This window comes from Fonticula alba, assembly GCF_000388065.1.
Source record: "Fonticula alba strain ATCC 38817 unplaced genomic scaffold supercont2.1, whole genome shotgun sequence".
Classification (NCBI taxonomy): Eukaryota; order Rotosphaerida; family Fonticulaceae; genus Fonticula; species Fonticula alba.
Genome location: NW_009242971.1, coordinates 553,074 through 570,528, shown reverse-complemented (window position 1 = coordinate 570,528; position 17,455 = coordinate 553,074). Strand labels below are relative to the sequence as shown.

Sequence of the window (17,455 nt, the reverse complement as noted above, 5' to 3'; positions counted from 1 at the left end):
CGCCTCCTGTGCGGCGCCTTCCCCCCCCCCGCGCCTTTTCGCCTTGCCAATTCGGTCGTCAGCCCGCCCGAGCGGAAATGCGCCCCCCCCCCTCCCCGGCACCGCGGGCCATCTGCGAATGAGCACTTGCTAACTGGCGTGCTGAATACCGGCCTGAACCGGGGCGGACCGGGATCCAGAATATCCAATCGCCCGGCACCGACGCCGGCTCCCGGCTGACGGCCATCGCCGCGCCGGCCTCGGGCCACAACTCCCGTGCCGTGGTGCTCATTTGGCGCAACCTCAAGTTCACCCCGGTGGCCAGTGAGTCGCTGCCGACGCGCGTGGCTTCGGCCTTCCGGAAGGTCACCTGCCGGGCGCGGCGGGCCACCGGTCGTGACCGCCAGCCATTGCTCAGCGATGGTCGGGAGAAAACCGGCCCCGGCGTGCGCACCGGCAACCAGTACAATGAGCTCACCTCGATCCAGGGCAGCCCGATGCCGGGGGCCGGGGCCCAGGAGAAGCTCTTCGACCTGGACAGCACTTCGGGCGGCAAGCTGCCGGTGCACGCGGCAAAGCGCACGCCCGCCATGGGCGCCAGTGCGGCCGCATCGGCCGCCGGCAAGTCGGTCGGCCGCGGCTTCGGCCTGAGTGCCAACAACATTGAGACCGACCCGGAGTCCGACATTTCGGAGTCCGGGTCCGACAGCGACCGGTCCGACGTGCCGAGCTTCGGCCCGGGGTTCGACTCGGACGACAGCGACTCCGACCTGGAGCTCGGCGAGGATGGCGAGCTGCTGGATGACGACTGGACGCAATCTGGCGAGGGCCAGCTCGGCCGCGACTTGACCGACACCACGGGCACCAGTGACTCGCGCCGGGTGGCCGGCGCCGGTAAGACCGCCCGCCAGCGGCGCATTCTCCACGGAGTGACCGGTGTGGCTGGCGCTGGCGAAATGATGGCCATCATGGGTAGCTCCGGCGCGGGGAAGGTATGTCGCAGCCCAGTCGCCTGGGAGCACTTCGCGTGGGCCTCCAGCCGCCAAACATTCGGCCAGACTGGCGCCCCAGAGATGGAGTGGAGTGTTGCTGCCTGCTCGCCAGGGTCCTGCCTTCCTGCCGGCCCGACAAAAGACAAGACCTTCTGCTGCCTCCCCTTGCGAGGGGGGAGGAGGCCGGGCTTTCTTCCCTTTTCCTGACCTTCCCACGCTCTGGCTGACAACATCATCCCCTCCTAGACCTCCCTGCTGAACATCCTGGCCGGCCGGACTCGGCGCTTCAATGGCATGGTCATTGTCAATGGCCGCGCCTGCGATGCCGAGAAACTCCAGTCCGTCAGTGCCTACGTCATGCAGGATGACCTGCTGCTCGGGGCCTTTAGCCCGCGCGAGCACATGCTCTTCAGCGCTCGGATGCGCCTCCCGCGCACGGTCACAGCCCAAGAGCGGGTGCGTCAGCCACTTGACCGGGTGACCGCGCCTCGCGTGCCCCCCCCCCCCCTCTCCCACACACACACACACACACCGCCAACACATCCCGGCCTCGATGCACAACTCCCGGGAAGAAGGGAAAAGGGTGGTCTGTGTATTCTAACGGTGCTTGCACCTCGCCTGCCTGCCTGCTTGCTCACTTGCTCGCCATGGGGTCGCTCCTTCTTTGGCCCATCCGCTGGGTGCCATGCGCCGCGTGGCCCTGCAGCTCAAGCGCGTGGAAAGCCTCCTCGAGCTGCTGGCCCTCCAGGCGTGTGCCGATACGCCCGTGGAGAAGGTCAGCGGCGGAGAGCGCAAGCGGACGTGTATCGGCATCGAGCTGGTCACTCGGCCAGGGCTGCTCTTTTTGGATGAGCCAACCAGCGGCCTGGATAGCTTCACCGCTCTGGCCGTGATGCGGGTCATCCGTCGTACGTCTCGGCAAGAGGCGCCACACGCCTGGCCCCTTGGCCCCGGCCTTTGCCCTCTGGCCCCGTTGCCCCTCCTCCGCCCGGGCCCTCTAGCGGCATTCTAACCGGCCCTGCTCGCGAAACAGGCATCAGCTCCGAGGGATGCACCGTCGTGTCGACCATTCACCAGCCGAGCTCGGATCTCTTTTCGCTTTTCGACCGGCTGACCCTGCTTCACAAGGGCCGTGATGTGTATCACGGAAAGGCCGCCACCGCCATCGACTACTTTGCCAAGGTACGAAATGCCGCGACACCCGTCTTGCCGAGGGCATCCCGACAGGCATGCTGACCTATGCGACTTCTCCGTGCCCTTTCTTCCTCGCCTCCCCGCGCCTGTCATGTGGCGGGATCCTTGGAAAATGTGCCTTCCCCGAATGTCCCTCGCTCTCTCTCTCTCTCTCTCTCTCTCGCCGGCGTGGTGATGCTCGGCAACGTGCCCGGCCATAGATCAACTTTCCCTGCCCCAGCTTTACCAATCCGGCAGACCACCTGCTGAACCTCCTTCACCGGCCGGATGATCGGCCCTTGCAGCAGTATAAGCGGGACATTGGTCGAATTGTCAGCAGCTGGCGCACCCAGACCCGCGCCGAGAAGCGCGCCGCCGAGGCCGCCTCCGTTTCCCAGGCCGCCGCCCGTCTGGCTAGCAAGAACCTGGTACGCTCACACACACACACACACACACACACACACACACACACTTCGGCCCATTCGGCCCGGCCAGCCGCCTTCCCTCGGGGGGAGGCATAGCCGTCCCATGTCCTTTCCCCTTCCTCGGCTGCTGCCCCCAACCAGCCATGCCCTCCTGACCGCTTTGGCACTGTCACGCCCACTTCCCTGGCGCTACTTCCAAAGAGCGAGGGCCTTGCTGGTGATGGGATCGCCCTCGGGGCGCTGTCCTCCCCGACGGCCAGCGAGCGCTTCATCTCCCCCTACATGCCGACGTACATGCTTCTGGGGCAGAATGGCACCGAGTCCCCGCTGGCCTCGCGACGCAGCCCGGCCATCGTGCGCCATCGGCGCCTTCCCTGGTACAAGGAGTTCGGCCTGCTCTTCCAGCGTGCCTTCATCATGTACATGCGCAGCCCCGGGTCCATGCAGATTCGCCTCATCCAGTCGATCATCATTGCCCTGGTGTTCGCCACCATCTACTTCGACCTCGGCACCAACATGGGGTCCCTGCAGAATCGCACCGGCTTCCTCTTTGCCCTGGTCACCGGGCTGATTATCAATGGCATCCTGCCGGTGGTGCTCATGTGTGCGTGGAAAGCGGGGGGGAAAGAAGCTACTCCGGCGAGAGAGGGGGGGGGGGGGGCCGGCCGCACCGCCAGCCCACTTGCGGAACCACAACCGACCCACAGTCACTGACACCCGAAGGCCGCCCCCGCATCACCCTGCCGAAATGCCATCGCCCGCATGGACGTGCAGTCCCTCTCGAGCGCGCGGTCTTCCTCCGTGAGCAGATGTCCCGCACATACCGGATCTGGACCTACTTCTCCTCGAAGGTCCTGGCGGATGTGCCCTTCACCCTGGTGTTCTCGTCGATCTTTGGCACTCTGACCTACTGGCTGATTGGGCTGAATGCCACGGACCCGACGCGCTTCCCGCTCTTCCTGCTGATTGTCTTCTGCCTGAGTCTCTCGGCTCAGGCTCTTGGCGTGCTGATTGGCTGTGCCGTGCCGGACCTCATCGGCGCCATTGCCATTGCCCCGGTCTTCCTGCTGCCCCTCATTCTTTTCGGCGGATTCCTCATCAACATCGAGTCCATCCCGGTGTGGTTCTCCTGGTTCCAGCATGTCAGCATCCTGGCCTATGGATTTGAGGCCATGATGATCAACGAGTATCGCGGCCTCAAGTTGGAATGCACGCCGGAGGAGCTAATCCGCCTGCCCCCGCCGTTCAATGTCGAGTGCGTGGCACATGCAATGGCTTTTTTCTTTTCCCCCAGCTCCTTCGAGCGGCCTCCGGGGCGGGGGATTCCCCAAGGACGGCCGGCATCGGCGGGCCATTTCCCAGCAGAGTAGGATCGGATTGTGGAAGGGGTGGCGGAGCGCGGGGGGGGGGGGGGGGGGGCGAAAGAAACTACCTGGCAAGGAGATACTGACCTTTCCGTGGGGCCGGGGGAATAAAACCATCGAACCACCTGCAGAATCTGCCCGATCGAAAGCGGTGACCAGGTCCTCCGGTACTTCGACTTCAATCCGGAACGCCTGTGGCCGGATATCTACTGCCTGGGCGCCCTCATTGTCGGGACGTACCTGCTGGCTCTCGCTGTCCTGGGCATGGCCACGTACCGGCACCTTCGTAAGACCTGAAAACCTTCCCCACGAATCGGCCGGCCTGCCTGTGCGCCAGGCCGGCAATCCAGCGTGCGCAGGCTCACACGCACGGCGGAAGATCATGCCACGGCACGCCTACCCCTTTGAGTGAAAGGGAACACAGGAAAAACGTGAACTTTTGCATGATGCAAAAAGCCGATACTCGGGCGGACGCCTGCCCTTTTCTTTTCATTCCTCCATTCTTATTTTTAGCTTCGTGTTCGCTCTTCTCCGCTCTTTTGCCGGAAAAAAAACCTACCCCCACTCTTGGTCAAATACATAATGCATCACCTAGAGGAAGAGAGAGAAAGGGGCTCGATATTCTTCGCGTCGCGCCCCTGCCCACACAGAGGCCGGGAGGAGGAGCAGGGGGGGGGGGGAATGCATTTTTCAGGACACGCCCAAGGAAACATAGTGAGCAAAACACCCACAAGATCATGCGAAACCATCCCCCGAGGGATCTGGCACATCGGTAGTCCACCACTGGCGAGCGGTTCGCGGGACGGGCTCCTGGTCGGGCGCAGCTGAGCCCTCATCCACGAGCGCCTCGATGTCGGGCGGTGAGGCGTGCCGGGCGCCATATGCGCACGCGTCCGCCAGATTGGCCCGACACGACCCGCACCGGGGGTTGATGGCCCGACACACGGTCTGACCATGACCCACCAGCAGGGCATTGATCACAGGCCAAAGCTCCCTCGGCAGCCATGTCTCAAGAGACTGACGGTCAAAAGAAAGAGGGGAGGGGGAGGGGTCAAATGCATACAGACAGAGGGGGAGAGGGGGAGAGAGAGAGAGAGAGAGAGACAGGTGAGGGAGCGGAAGAGTGGGCGGAGAAATCAGGCATGGGATCGAAGGAAAAGGACACATACCTGGCGGACCTTCTCAGGCTCGCTATGCTGGAAGGAATGCCAACCCAGGCGTCCGGTGATCCGGGCCACATGAACATCAACGCCGATGCCTGATGAGAAGTCGCCCCAGGCAGATTGCATGCAAAGGTGTGCCTGTGTGGCGAGCAGGAGGGGAGCGAATGTTAATTTGAAGAAATGAATGCACGGGCTGCGACCTCGGAAGAGGGAGCAGGACACAGGGCGCACCATCTTGGGGCCAACGCCGGGAAGAGTTTGAAGGGCCTGAGCTGTGGACGGGATATCCCCAGCATAGTCATCCCGCAGAATGCGACATGTTCGGAGGATATACCTGCGCGGCCCGGGGGGGGGGGGGGGGAGTAAGATTGTCAGTCTCTCAGCACGTGGACAGACCTCCGACAGCGGGGAACAGGGGAGGGGGGAGAGAACTCGGCAGAAAGAGGGGGGGCAGGGAGGGAGGGAGGCAGACGCACTCGGCCTTCCGACGGAAGAAGCTCACCGGTTGGATGGCCTTCAACAGACGGTCATGCACATCGGCCTCGGGGCCCGGAGTTGCCTGGGCCTCTGGCTTGATGCCGGTGCTGGTGGGGAAAAAGGGTGACATTTCCTCCGCAGGCAGGCTGCCATCCGGCTCGAGTTTCATCGAAACCGCTGCCTCTGGAAAGGACCTCGGTGAGGGCTGCTCGCCAGCCGGGAAGGTGTGATCGGCCCCGGAGGCCAAAAGGTAGACATCTAGCAAGCCAGTCATGCGCATGTTGTAGATGGCCTGTGCGGTGACCGGGTCCCGGGTTTGCGCACTCAACATCAGGGCGATCAGGTGCTCGAAGCGCTTTTGCTGGAAACAAGACGATGGGAGGGGGGAGGGGGGAGGAGGAGAGGACGGGTAAGGCTAGGGCCGACAAATGCAGGGAGAAAGGGAGACATCAAAACACAGGGAGGAACAACAGCAGACACACCCGCGGCTCGGCCGTGTGATCAGCCAGACGCTCACACCCTACCACGTCGACCGGCGCTCGGGGCAGGGCCACGCGCTGCTCGGCCAGGGCAAGCATGACCCGACGCCAGCGGGCCGGTGGCAGGCGCTGGTGCCACTCTTTGACACTGACACCGGCGATGGCAGTCGCCCCGACAGGCGGGCTGAACACCGCTCCTGGGCTCTCGATGATGGCCGCCCGCCAGTCGCGGCTATCACTGGCCAGGGCAATGTCCCCGGCTCCGGCGCGTAGATCTCCGCCCACGGGGAGCAGCCTCGGCAGGGACTGCGAAGGCCCATTCACATGGCCGCCGGGCTCATCCTTCACCAGCGAAAGGCTGGCATCCTTGGGAGTGGTGCGAAGGCGCTTGGCGGGGCGAGATGGGGCAGCCGGACGAGACGGAGCAGCAAGAAGCTGCTCGGCAGAGGACCGGGCCGTGGGTGTGGTGGCGGCGGCAGCAGCGGCGGCGGCGGCGGCAATCAAACGACCCGACCGGCGCATGGGTGGGATCTCCGGCTCAATATCGTCCGAGTGCGGCATTGCTTGCAGACGAGGCTCAAGCGGGCGCAAAGACTAGGTCGGCGGAATAGGCGAAAGGTTGGGAAATCGGATTACTGTCCCTCCTGGAAGAGGGGCCAGCGGGGGGGCCACTCAGGTACCCTTTTTCCACTTCCCTCGAGCGGAGCCCCGATCAACCGCCCTCCCCGGCACCAGACAAACTGCGGTCTCGCGAGGCATCGGCCATTTTGCCGCGCCCCCTTCCGCCGCTCATCCCCCGCGGGCAAAAATGCGAAGATCGCCCGCCAGGCCGGAGGACCACCACCGGGCGCGAAATGCACGCTGTCGGGGCCAAAATCCTGTGCGGCCTGAGCATGAGACTGGTGGATGTGTATTCCCAAGCAGGATCTTGAGTTGGCAGTTGAAAGACACCGACAGGGCCCGCACGCACGCACGCGCGCGCGCCTTCGGGCAGCAGCACGACGAGGAGGGGGGGGGGGGGAGGAACCGGGAGCCGAAACCAAGGACAGGGGGAAAAACATCGGGGCAGATCTCCCTCTCCCTGTGCCGGGGCCGTGGGCGCGCGACCTTGCGCACATACATATGCCTGGTCCCCGGCGTTGGGGAGAGCGAGTGGTCGTGGGCATATACAAATGCCTCGGAGACCGGTGACGACCAGTGGCGCTCGCATGACCTCTCCCAGCACCGGCACTGGCACCATCGCCGCATGGGAGAAGGGAAAGGCAGAGGACCATTTGCTCACTCGTCGTTTCGGGAGCGCCGACGAACCACCTGGCTCGCGCAGTGGACAGCCCCATACATGGAGGTGATGGCCGAGAAATCCATGCACTGGACCGTCCCCCGGAAGGACCGGTGGCTGGCGATGTTGCGGGCCACCTTCTCGTGCACGGCCAGGATGTTGCCCTTGCCCATGTTCAGGACATTGCACCCGTAGGCGGCCTGCTGCTCCGGAGTCACCTCGATGATCTCGAAGCCGCGCCCCTTGAGGAAGGTGACGAACGGGACATTGGTGGTGGCCGGGTCCAGAGAGTACTTCTTGGTGACCGGGTCCTGGACGTACAGGTCGACCATGCTGTACGTCGGGCGGGCGGGCGGGCGGGCGGGCGGGCGGGCGGGCGGGCGAGCGGGCGGGCAGCCAGGCAGGCACAGCCAGGCAAATCAAGGGGATGCGGTCGGGCAAAGAGAGGTAAGAAACAGCCCGCATGACATGCCACAGGGGAAGGGAACGCACCGCGGGATGGGAGAGTCCTCAATGGCAATGTCCGACCGCAGGAGGACCAGCTTGTCATCGAGGATGTTGAAGACACAATCCAGGTGCATGCGGTCCTGCGACCGGTCGATGTCATCCCGGACCACGGCCAGCGAGGAAACACCGAGCAGATCATTGTCCATCAGGTAGTTGATGGCCTGGATGTTGGACCGGAGACCGATGCCAACCAGGGCCAGATCCGGGCCGGCCATGAAGAAGTCACCGCCCTCAAGGCGCCCCTCATCGGGAATGCGCCCGACAATGGGGATACCCAGCTTCTGGAAGCAGAACTCCATGATTTCGATCTCCTTCTGACGCTGCTCGGAAGACAGCCGGGCCAGGACCACACCGCGCTGGGTGACGATCTGCTGGTCGCGCGTGAACACCAGGTTCGTCAGCGGCTGCAGCGAGAAGGAAGCCAGGACATTGGTATCGCGACCGGAGGCCATCACGCTGACCAGCGGCTGGGTCATCACAATGTCCACCAGCTGGAAGTCCGACATGGCCTCGATGACCGTCCGCTTGTACTCATCCGACACGTAGTAGTCGATGGTCTTGCCGTCGCACTGCGACGTGCCGCGGTCGTAACGAGGGACCGCCTCAATGGACACCGAGGGGGTTTGCACACAGGCGATGTCCGTCCCGTCGGATGCCAGCAGAACCGGGCTCTGCTCCACCTTGCGGTACACCAGCGACCGGAGGGCCAGCTCCTCGAGCATGATGCGCGCATTGACCGACACGTCGGTGTCCATCATCAGAATGTCACGGACATCGAAAACCTTGATGTCTGTCCCAACCAGGCCGAGGGGAGGTTGGACGAGATGCGGGACCGGGAGAAGTAGAAGAATGGAGGGAAGGCCGGGGGGAGGTTGGATGAGGGGTGGGGTGTGGGGAGGAGAAGGACGAATGAGAAGACGGTAAAGCGCACGATCTGCTTGCCAACACCAGGCTCGCTGATGATCACCAGCTCGGCGATGTCATTCTCGTGCACCTGGATGGCATCGATGCGAGTCTTGGGGTTGTGAGACTGGAGGTGGGCGATGTTGGACATGGCGGACAATCACCCGGGCGAGGGGGGCAGAGGGAGAGAGGGGAGGCAGCGGCAAAGAAAGCCGGCGGGGAGAGGGGGGGAGGGAGGGGGGGCGCGGGGGGGGGGGGGGGGGGGGGGGCCGGGGGGGGGGGGGGGGGGGGGGGGGGGAAGAAATTGGCCCACCCACTGATGCGCGAGCCCAGGCGCGGGGGAGGGTGCATATGTCGTTTGTTGTGCACCTCCGGGAGCCGGGGCAAGGCCCGCGCGTTCGTTGTTGGACCACGCTTGATCGGGGGACTGGCCCCCGCACCTTTTCGCCCCCCGATGGTGATGACATGACAAGCCATTCCTCCTCCGTGTCTACTTTGCATTGGGGGATGTGGTCGTCCGATCCGATTGCCCCGGGAGCGACGGCGCCCGGGAGGAGGGCGCACACCCAGGCCAGTCGGGGTCTGTGTCTGTTGGCTGGAGAAATTACCAGCGAGGCAAGCAGCACCCCTGCCGGGGAGAGAGACGGGGGGGGGGGGGCCGGGGGGAGAACAAGCGTGCCACACTCCCGCTGCCAGTGCCCGGGGTGGCCAACATCGCCTGAGGCAGGGGGGCAGCCCCAAATTGCCACCCGAACCCTCGGGTGGTCGAGATCGTCTACCAAAGGTGGCCCGGTCCTTGCCACTGGCCCCCCCCCCCCCCGGCCCTTCTCCCCGGCCGGGTGTGGTGTTTGAAGACCGCGTGCTCCTGGCGGATTGACGCGCCCGACCCGGCCTTGTCCCGAGCCCCCGGCTGCCGGCGGCGCCGCCGCAACAACAGGGCGCACAATACGTCAGAATAAAATGCGCCTCCACTGGCCAGGGGCAGGAGGTGGGGGCAAGTGCCACTGCCACTTTCACTGAAGAAGAGGCCCAGGCGTGGGCTCCAAGCCGGCCGCGGCCAGCCCCCCGCCCAGCAACCAGCCCCCGCAAATGGAAGATCGATCGACGCTCGGACCACCGAGCCAACAGTGGGCATGCCAACGGATACGACACGCCATCAAATCGGATTGTCTGGCGCCCAGCACGGACAGAGGGGCGCCGGGGCGGCGGAGTCCCGGAGCGCACCGCGCAAGGGGGGGAGGCCCACACGGCTGTCGTGGATTACTCTCCTTCACAGGGTGGGTATAAGCCACATACACACACACACACACACACACACCGAGAAGGGGAAAGGTCTATTTTTCTGCAGAGCAAGTCAGTGGAGGGGGAGGGGAAGGAGGTGGAGAAGGTGTGTGCTACTCCCGGCGGTGTCTCCGGCGTCGGGGCCGCGAGGAATCCGGGCTCCGGCTACGACCACGGCCTCGATCGTGACAATGGCGACGATCGCGCGAGCGGCTCCGGCTGCGCGACCGCCGCCGGCCGCCCCGGCGCTCTCGCGCTGGCCTTTGCTCCTGCGTGTCGGAATCCGAACCACTGGTCGAGTGGCTGCCCATTGGGGACTCGGCGAGGGCCGATGGGTCGCGGAGGGGACGTCCTCCCGAGGGGACACCTTCAGCTAAAGGCAGGAGGCTGGCTCGGAGCCGACGCCGGGCAGCATCCAGCGTGGCTGTGGACCAGGCTCGAGAGACTGGCCGGCGAGCAGCCCCGGGCGCCGGGTTTCCATGCGTTGTCGGCACAGTTTGGCGCTTGCCGGCAGGCTGGTCATGCTCATCTTCATGTGGAGTGTCCGCATCTGATCCCTCATCCGAGGAAGAGGAGGAGGCCGCCGCAAATGCCTGGTCCAAAAGCCGAGTTCCGGATTGGCCACGGCCGCGGATGGCAACAGCACCGGAGGCAATCCCCGGCCCGGACAGTGCCGCGGAGAAGCCCTCGGGCAAACCGACATCGTCGACCGGCAGGCCACCGGACCTCGCATCGAAGATGCTGTTGCTTTGGCCCATTTCGGCCAGGGCGCGCGAGAGGCGTGCCCGTTGATCGGCCGGTAGGATGCCATTCCGGGGAAGGGGGCGTGCTGTCGGGCTGGGCCGGGCGGCGGGAGGCTCAGGCGCTGGTGGGGGCAGCCCGGCCACATTTTGGCGAGTCCCGGTGGCCTCGCCCACCAGGGCTGCCACAAGGCGCCGGTCCAGGCGTCGACGAATTGGCTCGGGGCCAGAATGCCCGGACACGGAATAGCGCGAGGTGGCCATGCTTACCGACCGGGCAGATGGCCTCATGAGCATGCCCTCGTCACCCACATCGGCATCAACGGCCAGGAGCTGGTCCAGCTCAGCACTGGAAAGGTCCCCAGGGGTACGACCTGCAGCGCGCCGACCGCTCATGCTGACTAGGCCGATGGGGGGGGGAGCGGGGGGGGGGCGAGGGGGATGGTGTTTCTCCACGCGCCGGTGCACCTGGAGAGAGAGGGGGGGGGAAGGCGACGCGAGGGGCGAGAGAATGGTGGGCGGAGCGGGCGGCAAGCGGGAACTATGAAACGGCCAGGAAATCTGCACACTCTCGGGGCGGGGCGCCGAAGAAATGGACCGGCGAGGCTCGATTGGGATCGGCGCCGGTCCTGGCTGGATGATCATCTGTCACGACATTTCATGCTGGAATTTGAGCCCGGCGATGGTCATGTGCCTGTTGAAGCGACCGGGCGCCGCAACCGGCCGCGCCGGTGCATCCGCCTGAGGCCCGACGGAGGGAGAGGTGCACAGGAACAGCCACAACAGAGTCGAGCTTCTCGGCTCGGGAAACCGCCACCACCAGCCCACTTTTGGACGAGCCGGCAAGAGACGGGCGAGGGGAATCCAGGGCGAGGGGAAGAATAGAATCGCTGCCACATGCGCGGTAGCAGTGGAACGGCCACTATCTCCGAGAATATGTCCCTCGACCATTCTCGGTGTAGGCCGCGGGTAGAAGACCCTTGGACAAGGCGCCTGGTCTCCAGTGCGACATCCAGACCCGGTCGGGCCGGCCCACCGCGGCTACCGCGGAGTTGTGGACATTTTTCCGCGGTCCCAGCGGGATGCATCCCTCGCTCCGGCAATGGAAGGCCGTTCGAACGCGGGCCAAATCTGCTAATACCCCGAACAGCTGATGGCTGCTGTGCGGACATTTTCCCTGTATCATGCGTCTTCCTGGTGTCTCGTGTTACGCCCATGTCCCCGAATGACATTCTACGAAGACTCCTTTCCCCGTTCTCAGTCCATGTGCCAGTTCAGTGCAGCCTACTTGAGCCGCTTGGTGGCCCCCAGCGTCTCGTCCCTCCCCCTCCGTGGGTCCCCTCTCCAAAATGCCCGGAGCCACTGAGGGGGGGGGGGGGGGTCCGACAAGCGGAACGAATGCGCATGCATTTGCACGCCTTCGCACATCCACACATGCCAGGCCCGTAGAATGCCGAGCGGGGGGTCGGCGGTCCACCTCTTTCGGAGTTCCCCCCGTCGGTGGCCGATTGCCGGTCTGATCGCGCGGGGCCTCCATTCTCGACGCCTCACTAAACAAAGGACCCCGGCCCGGGCCCACTACGGCCTTGGCCGCTGTGGAGGCAACTTAGTTCAGGAACACTCTCCCTCTCCTTCCCTCCTCTCCCCCCCCCCCCCCCCTTCCCCCGCCCCGCCCCTGAAGAAGTCAGTTCACCTATCTCCTCTTTCCTTGGGTGGTCCTGGCAATTGACACCCATCGTTCTCTGCTCTACTTTCGCGCAATCCAAAGGGAGACGTGATGCTTCGCCTGTCCACCCTCGCCGCCTCCCTGAGCTCGAGGCTTGTGCTCTCGGCGCGGCCGGCCGCCGTGGCCGCCGCCCCGGCTGTCATGAGCCACCTCTCGGCCGCCACCCAGCCGGCCCCCGGGGCCGCCCCGGTTGCCCACTACTCCTCCCGTGGTAAGATGACCGATGAGGCTCTCTTCCAGATCGGTGTCAAGGTGTCCCCCTTCCTCACCTCGGAGGGCATCTCCTCGGACATCATCCGTGCCCAGGCCAAGGTTGCCACCACCCAGGTCCGTTTCTCCTCCCGCCTGGCTCTCCCCCCTGGCCACCCTGCGCCATCACGCCATCCGCGCCCGCCCCCCGTCCCCCCCCCCCCCTCCCTTGGCTAACATTCCCACAGAACAAGTGGGAGAAGGGGCTCGTCCGCACCGGCACCCTCGCTGTCAAGCTCGGCATGACCAGTCTCTATGATGAGCATGGCACCCAGCATGGCGCCACGGTTCTCCACATGAACGAGGTCCAGGTCCTTGAGCACAAGACCATGGAGAAGCACGGCTATACTGCCCTCAAGGTGGGCGCCGTCAACAAGCGTGGTACCCGCTGGAACAAGGCACGCCGCGGCCAATTCGACGCCATCGGCATTTCCCGCAAGCATGTCACCGGGGAGTTCCGCTGCTCCCCGGAGGCGCTGCTGCCTGTCGGTGCGATCCCCCCTCCGCGCTCACACATCCGCATGTCAGGACGGGGAAAGAGGGGGGGGGGCCATTAGGAGGGGAGAGCCAACCAACTAACATGATGCAATACCTCGATCTGTGGTCTGCTCTTCCGGCATGCTCCCTCCCCGGCCAAGGCCACGTCCTGGAGGCCACCCACTTCTACCCCGGTCAGTACATCGACGTGACCTCGGTCAGGTACGCTCCCCGCCTGGCTTTGGGCCACCACTTTCGGTTGGAAGCACAGTGCCTGACCTTCACACACGTATGTGCCCTCTTTTTTTTTCTCGCCGCTCCCCTGCGCCTCTCTGCCTCTCCCTCGTGCCCTCCCTCCCCCTTGCGCCCATTAGCGTTGGTAAGGGCTTCCAGGGCCCGATGAAGCGCTGGAACTTCGGCGGCAACCCCGCCACCCACGGTGTGTCCAAGTCCCATCGTAGCCATGGTGGTACCGGTGCTTGCCAGGACCCGGGCCGCATTTTCAAGAACAAGAAGATGGCCGGTCGTATGGGTGGCAAGCGCGTCACCGCCATCAACCTCCAGGTCCTCAAGGTGGACACCGTCCTCAACCTGCTGTATGTCAAGGGCGCGGTCCCGGGCTCCACTGCCACCTACGTGCGCGTGCGCGACGCCGCCAAGAAGGCGCACCTGATTGCCCCGGCTTTCCCTACCTTCCAGACTGAGGCCGTCCTCAAGGAGGCTGGCATTGAGGAGCTCCCCCGCGAGCTGCTGATCCCCAAGGTGGGCATCGACCCCAACGAGTACCTGTGAGTGCATGCGCGTCCCCTGTCGCCCCTACTGTCCTCCGCCATGCCCCCCTCCCCCCGCCCTCCCCCCCATGTCCATATGTCTGTGGGGGAAGGGGAGGGGGGGGGGGGGGCTGGTTGGTGTGTCATCTCTGTGCCCTCCCTCCCCTCCGTCCTTGTCCCCCTCCCCCCTTCCCGTTCATATACCTCCCCGCCTCCCCTTCCCCAAGGCTGGACTTTGGCCTTTGGCATGTAGTACATCCTCCACAATAGATCTGAATAGTTTCCCCCCCCCCCCCCCTCCCCTCGAGAAACAACCTCCCTTTCTTCTCCTCCATCTGGCCTCTTTCCGGTCCAGATGCGAGAATATGGCCGAAAGGATGCAGGGTCGCGTAGCCGGCCGTGCCTGACCCGGCCAGGGCCGGGAGACATGTGAGCACACACACGTGACTGACCCAAAAAACAACGTCGTCGGGGCCCTCCCCCGGTCGGAACATCGAAAGTTTCGAGAGGAGTGGCCTTTTTTTATTGGCCGGATGTTTCCGGGGGGAGGTCCCTTTTGTGGCTCGGCTCCCGATGCCGGCTTTTCGTTGGGAGCCTACGGCTCTGCCCCGTGCGGACAGTTCCTTGTGAGTTGGCCTCGCCCCGCTCTCTTGAGGCCAAACTTGGATCCGCCGTTCCGCGACAGGCCAGCCAGGGTCTCCGCCCCTTGATGCCTCCTGTTCCCCCCCCCCCCCCTTCCTTTATGCGAGGTTTCTCGGCCTATCCGCCCGGGCGGCCTGGCTCACTAACCCACACCCCCGGTCGTGTTGCCCCCCCCCCCCCCACGCGGACGTCCCGGACCGGCGGGCCGGGGGTCCGCGCGCCCCGAGGTTTGCCCCGGTTGCCCCGGGGCAGGGCGTGTGGATCCGGGCTCTGCCGCTGTCTGTGTGTACGTGTGTGCATGGTGTGGGTGCTGGTGGCAGAGTGTGCGCGCGCGGGGGCGGGAGGCCGGGGGGGGGGCCGGGCGCGGGCGCGGCAGCCGGACCGCGGATTGCATCTCAAGTGCGACCGCCGAGTCGCCGCATCCCGGTGCCGCGTTCTCACCGTTTGTTGACTTGTTTTTATATACTCTGTCGACTTAACGTTCGCAGTGCGTGTCTGGCCCTACCTTTGCTCCCCCCCCTGTTTTCCAGTCGGATGCCGCTGTTGTCATTTCGCATCCGACCGTATCCCTCTCCTTCCGCTCCCTCTAACATGGCTCTCTCGCTCTCCTCTCCTCCCCCCTCTCCCCTCCTCCCCCCCCTCCGCGCGCCGCGCAAGCAGAAAATGGTCAAGCAGAACACCACCAAGACCCTCGACGAGGTTGTCACCCGCGACTACACTGTCAACCTGCACAAGGCCATCCACGGCAAGAGCTTCAAGAAGCGCGCCCCCACCGCCATCAAGCACATCCGCAAGTTCGCCACCATGCACATGGGTACCACCGATGTCCGCATCGACCTGTCCCTGAACAACGCCGTCTGGAACAACGGTATCCGCAACGTCCCCAAGCGCATGCGCATCCGCCTTGCCCGCCTCCGCAACGACGATGCCAACGCCACCGAGAAGCTGTACACCGTTGCCTCTTTCGTCCCCGTCCCCGGCAACCTGACCAAGTCCAACCGCGGTGCTCGTGCGTGCTTCTTCCTCTCCGCCCTTTTCCCCGCTCGTCCTTTGCCGGGCTTCCTCTCGTCTTCCCCGCTGACCCCCTCTCGTCTTCCCTCGCCCCTCGTGCGCGCGCGCGCGCGTCCTGCATACCACCTTTCAACTACCCCACCCCACAGAGGCTCAGACCTCCGTCGTCAGCAACGAGTAAGAGTGCCTCGTGTACTCGGCCTCCTCTTGTGTGATGTGTGTGCATGGTCTGCCATGCGTCTGCGTCTGCAAGTTTTGCTCCCACATGTAGTTGATACACTATGGTACTTGACTTCGCGTCAGGTATCGGTTGCAGTTCACCAGTGTTCAATTTGCGGGTGCCAAGTTTTTCTGTGTGCGCTCCACACCACACCTCTCCCCCCCACACACCCGCGCAGCCATTGTCGCCCAACCGCACGCACACATGCGCACCCGAGACCACCGCCCCTCTCTCCCTCCGCCGCGTGGAGTCGTGAACGGCCGAATGTGTCCTCCCTCGCTTTCCCTCTTCACCATAGGCCCCCTTCTCTTCCCGTCTCTCTCTCTCTCTGTGTGTATCGGTCCCCGCCTCCTCGTGTACTCCGCCGGCGTGAGTGCGTGCCAATCCCATGTGCACGCACACACACATACGCGCGCGTGTCGTACTGCCGCTCTCTTTCCTCGCCAGCGCGTGCACTTCGCTCTCTCTCCCCCTCCTCTTTCGGGGTGTGAGAGGAGAGTCGTTGCATGCGTTCGCCTGTGGAGAGGGCGGTGTGGCGGGCGGCGGGACTGAGACAGCAGGGGGAGGGAGATGGGATGAAGGGGGGACATCCACGCCTGTGGGGGAAGGAGACTCGAGGGGCGACCATCTTGCAGCATTGTGTGTGTGTATGGTTGTGTGTCGTCATGGCATTCGCAACGTGGTGGCGGTGTGTGTTGTGTGTGAGCATGGGGTGGATATCTGTCAGATTGCTTGGGGAGGGCAGGAGGCAACCGGGGGAGGTGCTGTTTGAGAGAGAGAAGGCAGGATGTGGCCTGTTTCGGCTTTTTGCAGCCGACTTTCCCTGCGTGGATGGCAGCAGGCCCACGGGCAGGGGGGGCGCGGGGTCTGGCTTTGGGCCGCCCCTTCTGACTCTGGCGTCCACGCGCGTGCCGCGTCCCGGCCGCACGATGCGCAGCGGGGAGAAGCCGGGAAGAGGAAGATCAAGGCCAACTCGCCACAGAGGCGGCTCCTCGGTTCTTAACTCAATTACTTAATTGAATAACACAACGTGATCACCCGACAACACAAGACCAGCGCTGTGCTTCCTCCGGCGGCTTCTCCTCGCATGTGTCTTCCTGGGTTGTGTTTACTCCTCCGTTGCGCGAAAAGCAGCCCCCCCCCCTTACCCGGGATACCCTGCCTCCTGATGGCAGCGCTGTTTCTCCCAACCCGGCGGTGGCCAGGCGACTGCACGCAATCTGCCTGTGCTTGGGCGGAGAAAGGGGTGCGCCTTCGGCCTCACAATCACACGCCGTCCCCCTCTCGGGGGCACCAGCAGCAGCGGTGCTGTCCTTGAGATGGCATCCTTGCCCCAGTGCCCTCTCCGAGAGGGGTGTCGGGGCGACACCTCCTCTTCGGGTAGTTGGCTGGGTGCGAAAGTATGCCCCGAGCCAGCCCCCTCCTCCCCGGAGCAGGTGACAGAATTCACTGCAGGAGACAAGGATTGAATATTATTGAGTTTGTGTGTTTTCATCGGGTTTTCTGTGGGGTCACACACGCGGGATAGAAAGAAGTGGTGCGTGAAGAGGGGGGGGGGGGGGACAGTGCGCAAAAAAAAAACCGCGCATGTATCCGGC

General features: G+C 64.5%; 6 protein-coding genes across 7 annotated transcripts in view; 3 read left to right on the top strand and 3 right to left on the bottom strand.

Moving 5' to 3' along the window:
* The window catches only part of H696_00121 (hypothetical protein), a gene marked incomplete at its 5' end in the record, with an annotated part of 5,743 nt that extends 710 nt beyond the window's left edge, over positions 1–5,033 (top strand). Inside the window, 8 exons of the mRNA XM_009493955.1 lie at positions 180–971; positions 1,218–1,427; positions 1,678–1,879; positions 2,005–2,153; positions 2,366–2,572; positions 2,771–3,173; positions 3,344–3,824; positions 4,065–5,033. Coding sequence (XP_009492230.1) covers positions 180–971; positions 1,218–1,427; positions 1,678–1,879; positions 2,005–2,153; positions 2,366–2,572; positions 2,771–3,173; positions 3,344–3,824; positions 4,065–4,230 — 2,610 coding nt within the window. The 3' untranslated portion in view covers positions 4,231–5,033. The remainder of the gene's footprint in view (positions 1–179; positions 972–1,217; positions 1,428–1,677; positions 1,880–2,004; positions 2,154–2,365; positions 2,573–2,770; positions 3,174–3,343; positions 3,825–4,064) is intronic.
* H696_00120 (hypothetical protein) lies at positions 5,019–6,613 on the bottom strand (the record flags this gene model as incomplete). Its single annotated transcript, XM_009493954.1, has 4 exons — positions 5,019–5,234; positions 5,328–5,430; positions 5,573–5,934; positions 6,056–6,613. 4 exons carry the CDS (start codon positions 6,611–6,613, stop codon positions 5,070–5,072), a joined length of 1,188 nt encoding a protein of 395 aa, XP_009492229.1. The 3' UTR covers positions 5,019–5,069.
* Positions 6,614–7,330: 717 nt separating this feature from the next.
* On the bottom strand, positions 7,331–8,892 carry H696_00119 (hypothetical protein; the record flags this gene model as incomplete). The annotated part of the gene is made up of 3 exons (XM_009493953.1): positions 7,331–7,664; positions 7,824–8,620; positions 8,770–8,892. 3 exons carry the CDS (start codon positions 8,890–8,892, stop codon positions 7,331–7,333), a joined length of 1,254 nt encoding a protein of 417 aa, XP_009492228.1.
* Positions 8,893–10,135: 1,243 nt separating this feature from the next.
* H696_00118 (hypothetical protein) lies at positions 10,136–11,158 on the bottom strand (the record flags this gene model as incomplete). Its single annotated transcript, XM_009493952.1, has 1 exon — positions 10,136–11,158. The coding sequence occupies one exon, from the start codon at positions 11,156–11,158 to the stop codon at positions 10,136–10,138; it is 1,023 nt and encodes a 340-aa protein (XP_009492227.1).
* Positions 11,159–12,410: 1,252 nt separating this feature from the next.
* Positions 12,411–14,073, top strand: H696_00117. 2 transcript variants are annotated; one of them, XM_009493951.1, is made up of 5 exons: positions 12,411–12,445; positions 12,531–12,815; positions 12,926–13,226; positions 13,376–13,436; positions 13,589–14,073. In XM_009493951.1, exons 2-5 carry the CDS (start codon positions 12,540–12,542, stop codon positions 14,004–14,006), a joined length of 1,056 nt encoding a protein of 351 aa, XP_009492226.1. In that variant the 5' UTR covers positions 12,411–12,445; positions 12,531–12,539; the 3' UTR covers positions 14,007–14,073. The 2 variants fall into 2 exon arrangements, with proteins under 2 accessions (XP_009492226.1, XP_009492225.1); XM_009493950.1 differs by having other exon boundaries at positions 12,411–12,815.
* Positions 14,074–15,289: 1,216 nt separating this feature from the next.
* H696_00116 (50S ribosomal protein L31e) lies at positions 15,290–15,818 on the top strand (the record flags this gene model as incomplete). The annotated part of the gene is made up of 2 exons (XM_009493949.1): positions 15,290–15,635; positions 15,787–15,818. 2 exons carry the CDS (start codon positions 15,290–15,292, stop codon positions 15,816–15,818), a joined length of 378 nt encoding a protein of 125 aa, XP_009492224.1.
* Between the last annotated feature and the right edge of the window lie 1,637 nt (positions 15,819–17,455).

Excerpts from the sequence above, each read along its gene's own strand:
- H696_00117 (XM_009493951.1), top strand. The coding sequence starts at position 12,540 with ATGCTTCGCCTGTCCACCCTCGCCGCCTCCCTGAGCTCGAGGCTTGTG. Across the intron at positions 12,816-12,925 it reads CCAAGGTTGCCACCACCCAG|AACAAGTGGGAGAAGGGGCT; the intron begins GTCCGTTTCTCC and ends ACATTCCCACAG. Across the intron at positions 13,227-13,375 it reads GGAGGCGCTGCTGCCTGTCG|GCCACGTCCTGGAGGCCACC; the intron begins GTGCGATCCCCC and ends TCCCCGGCCAAG.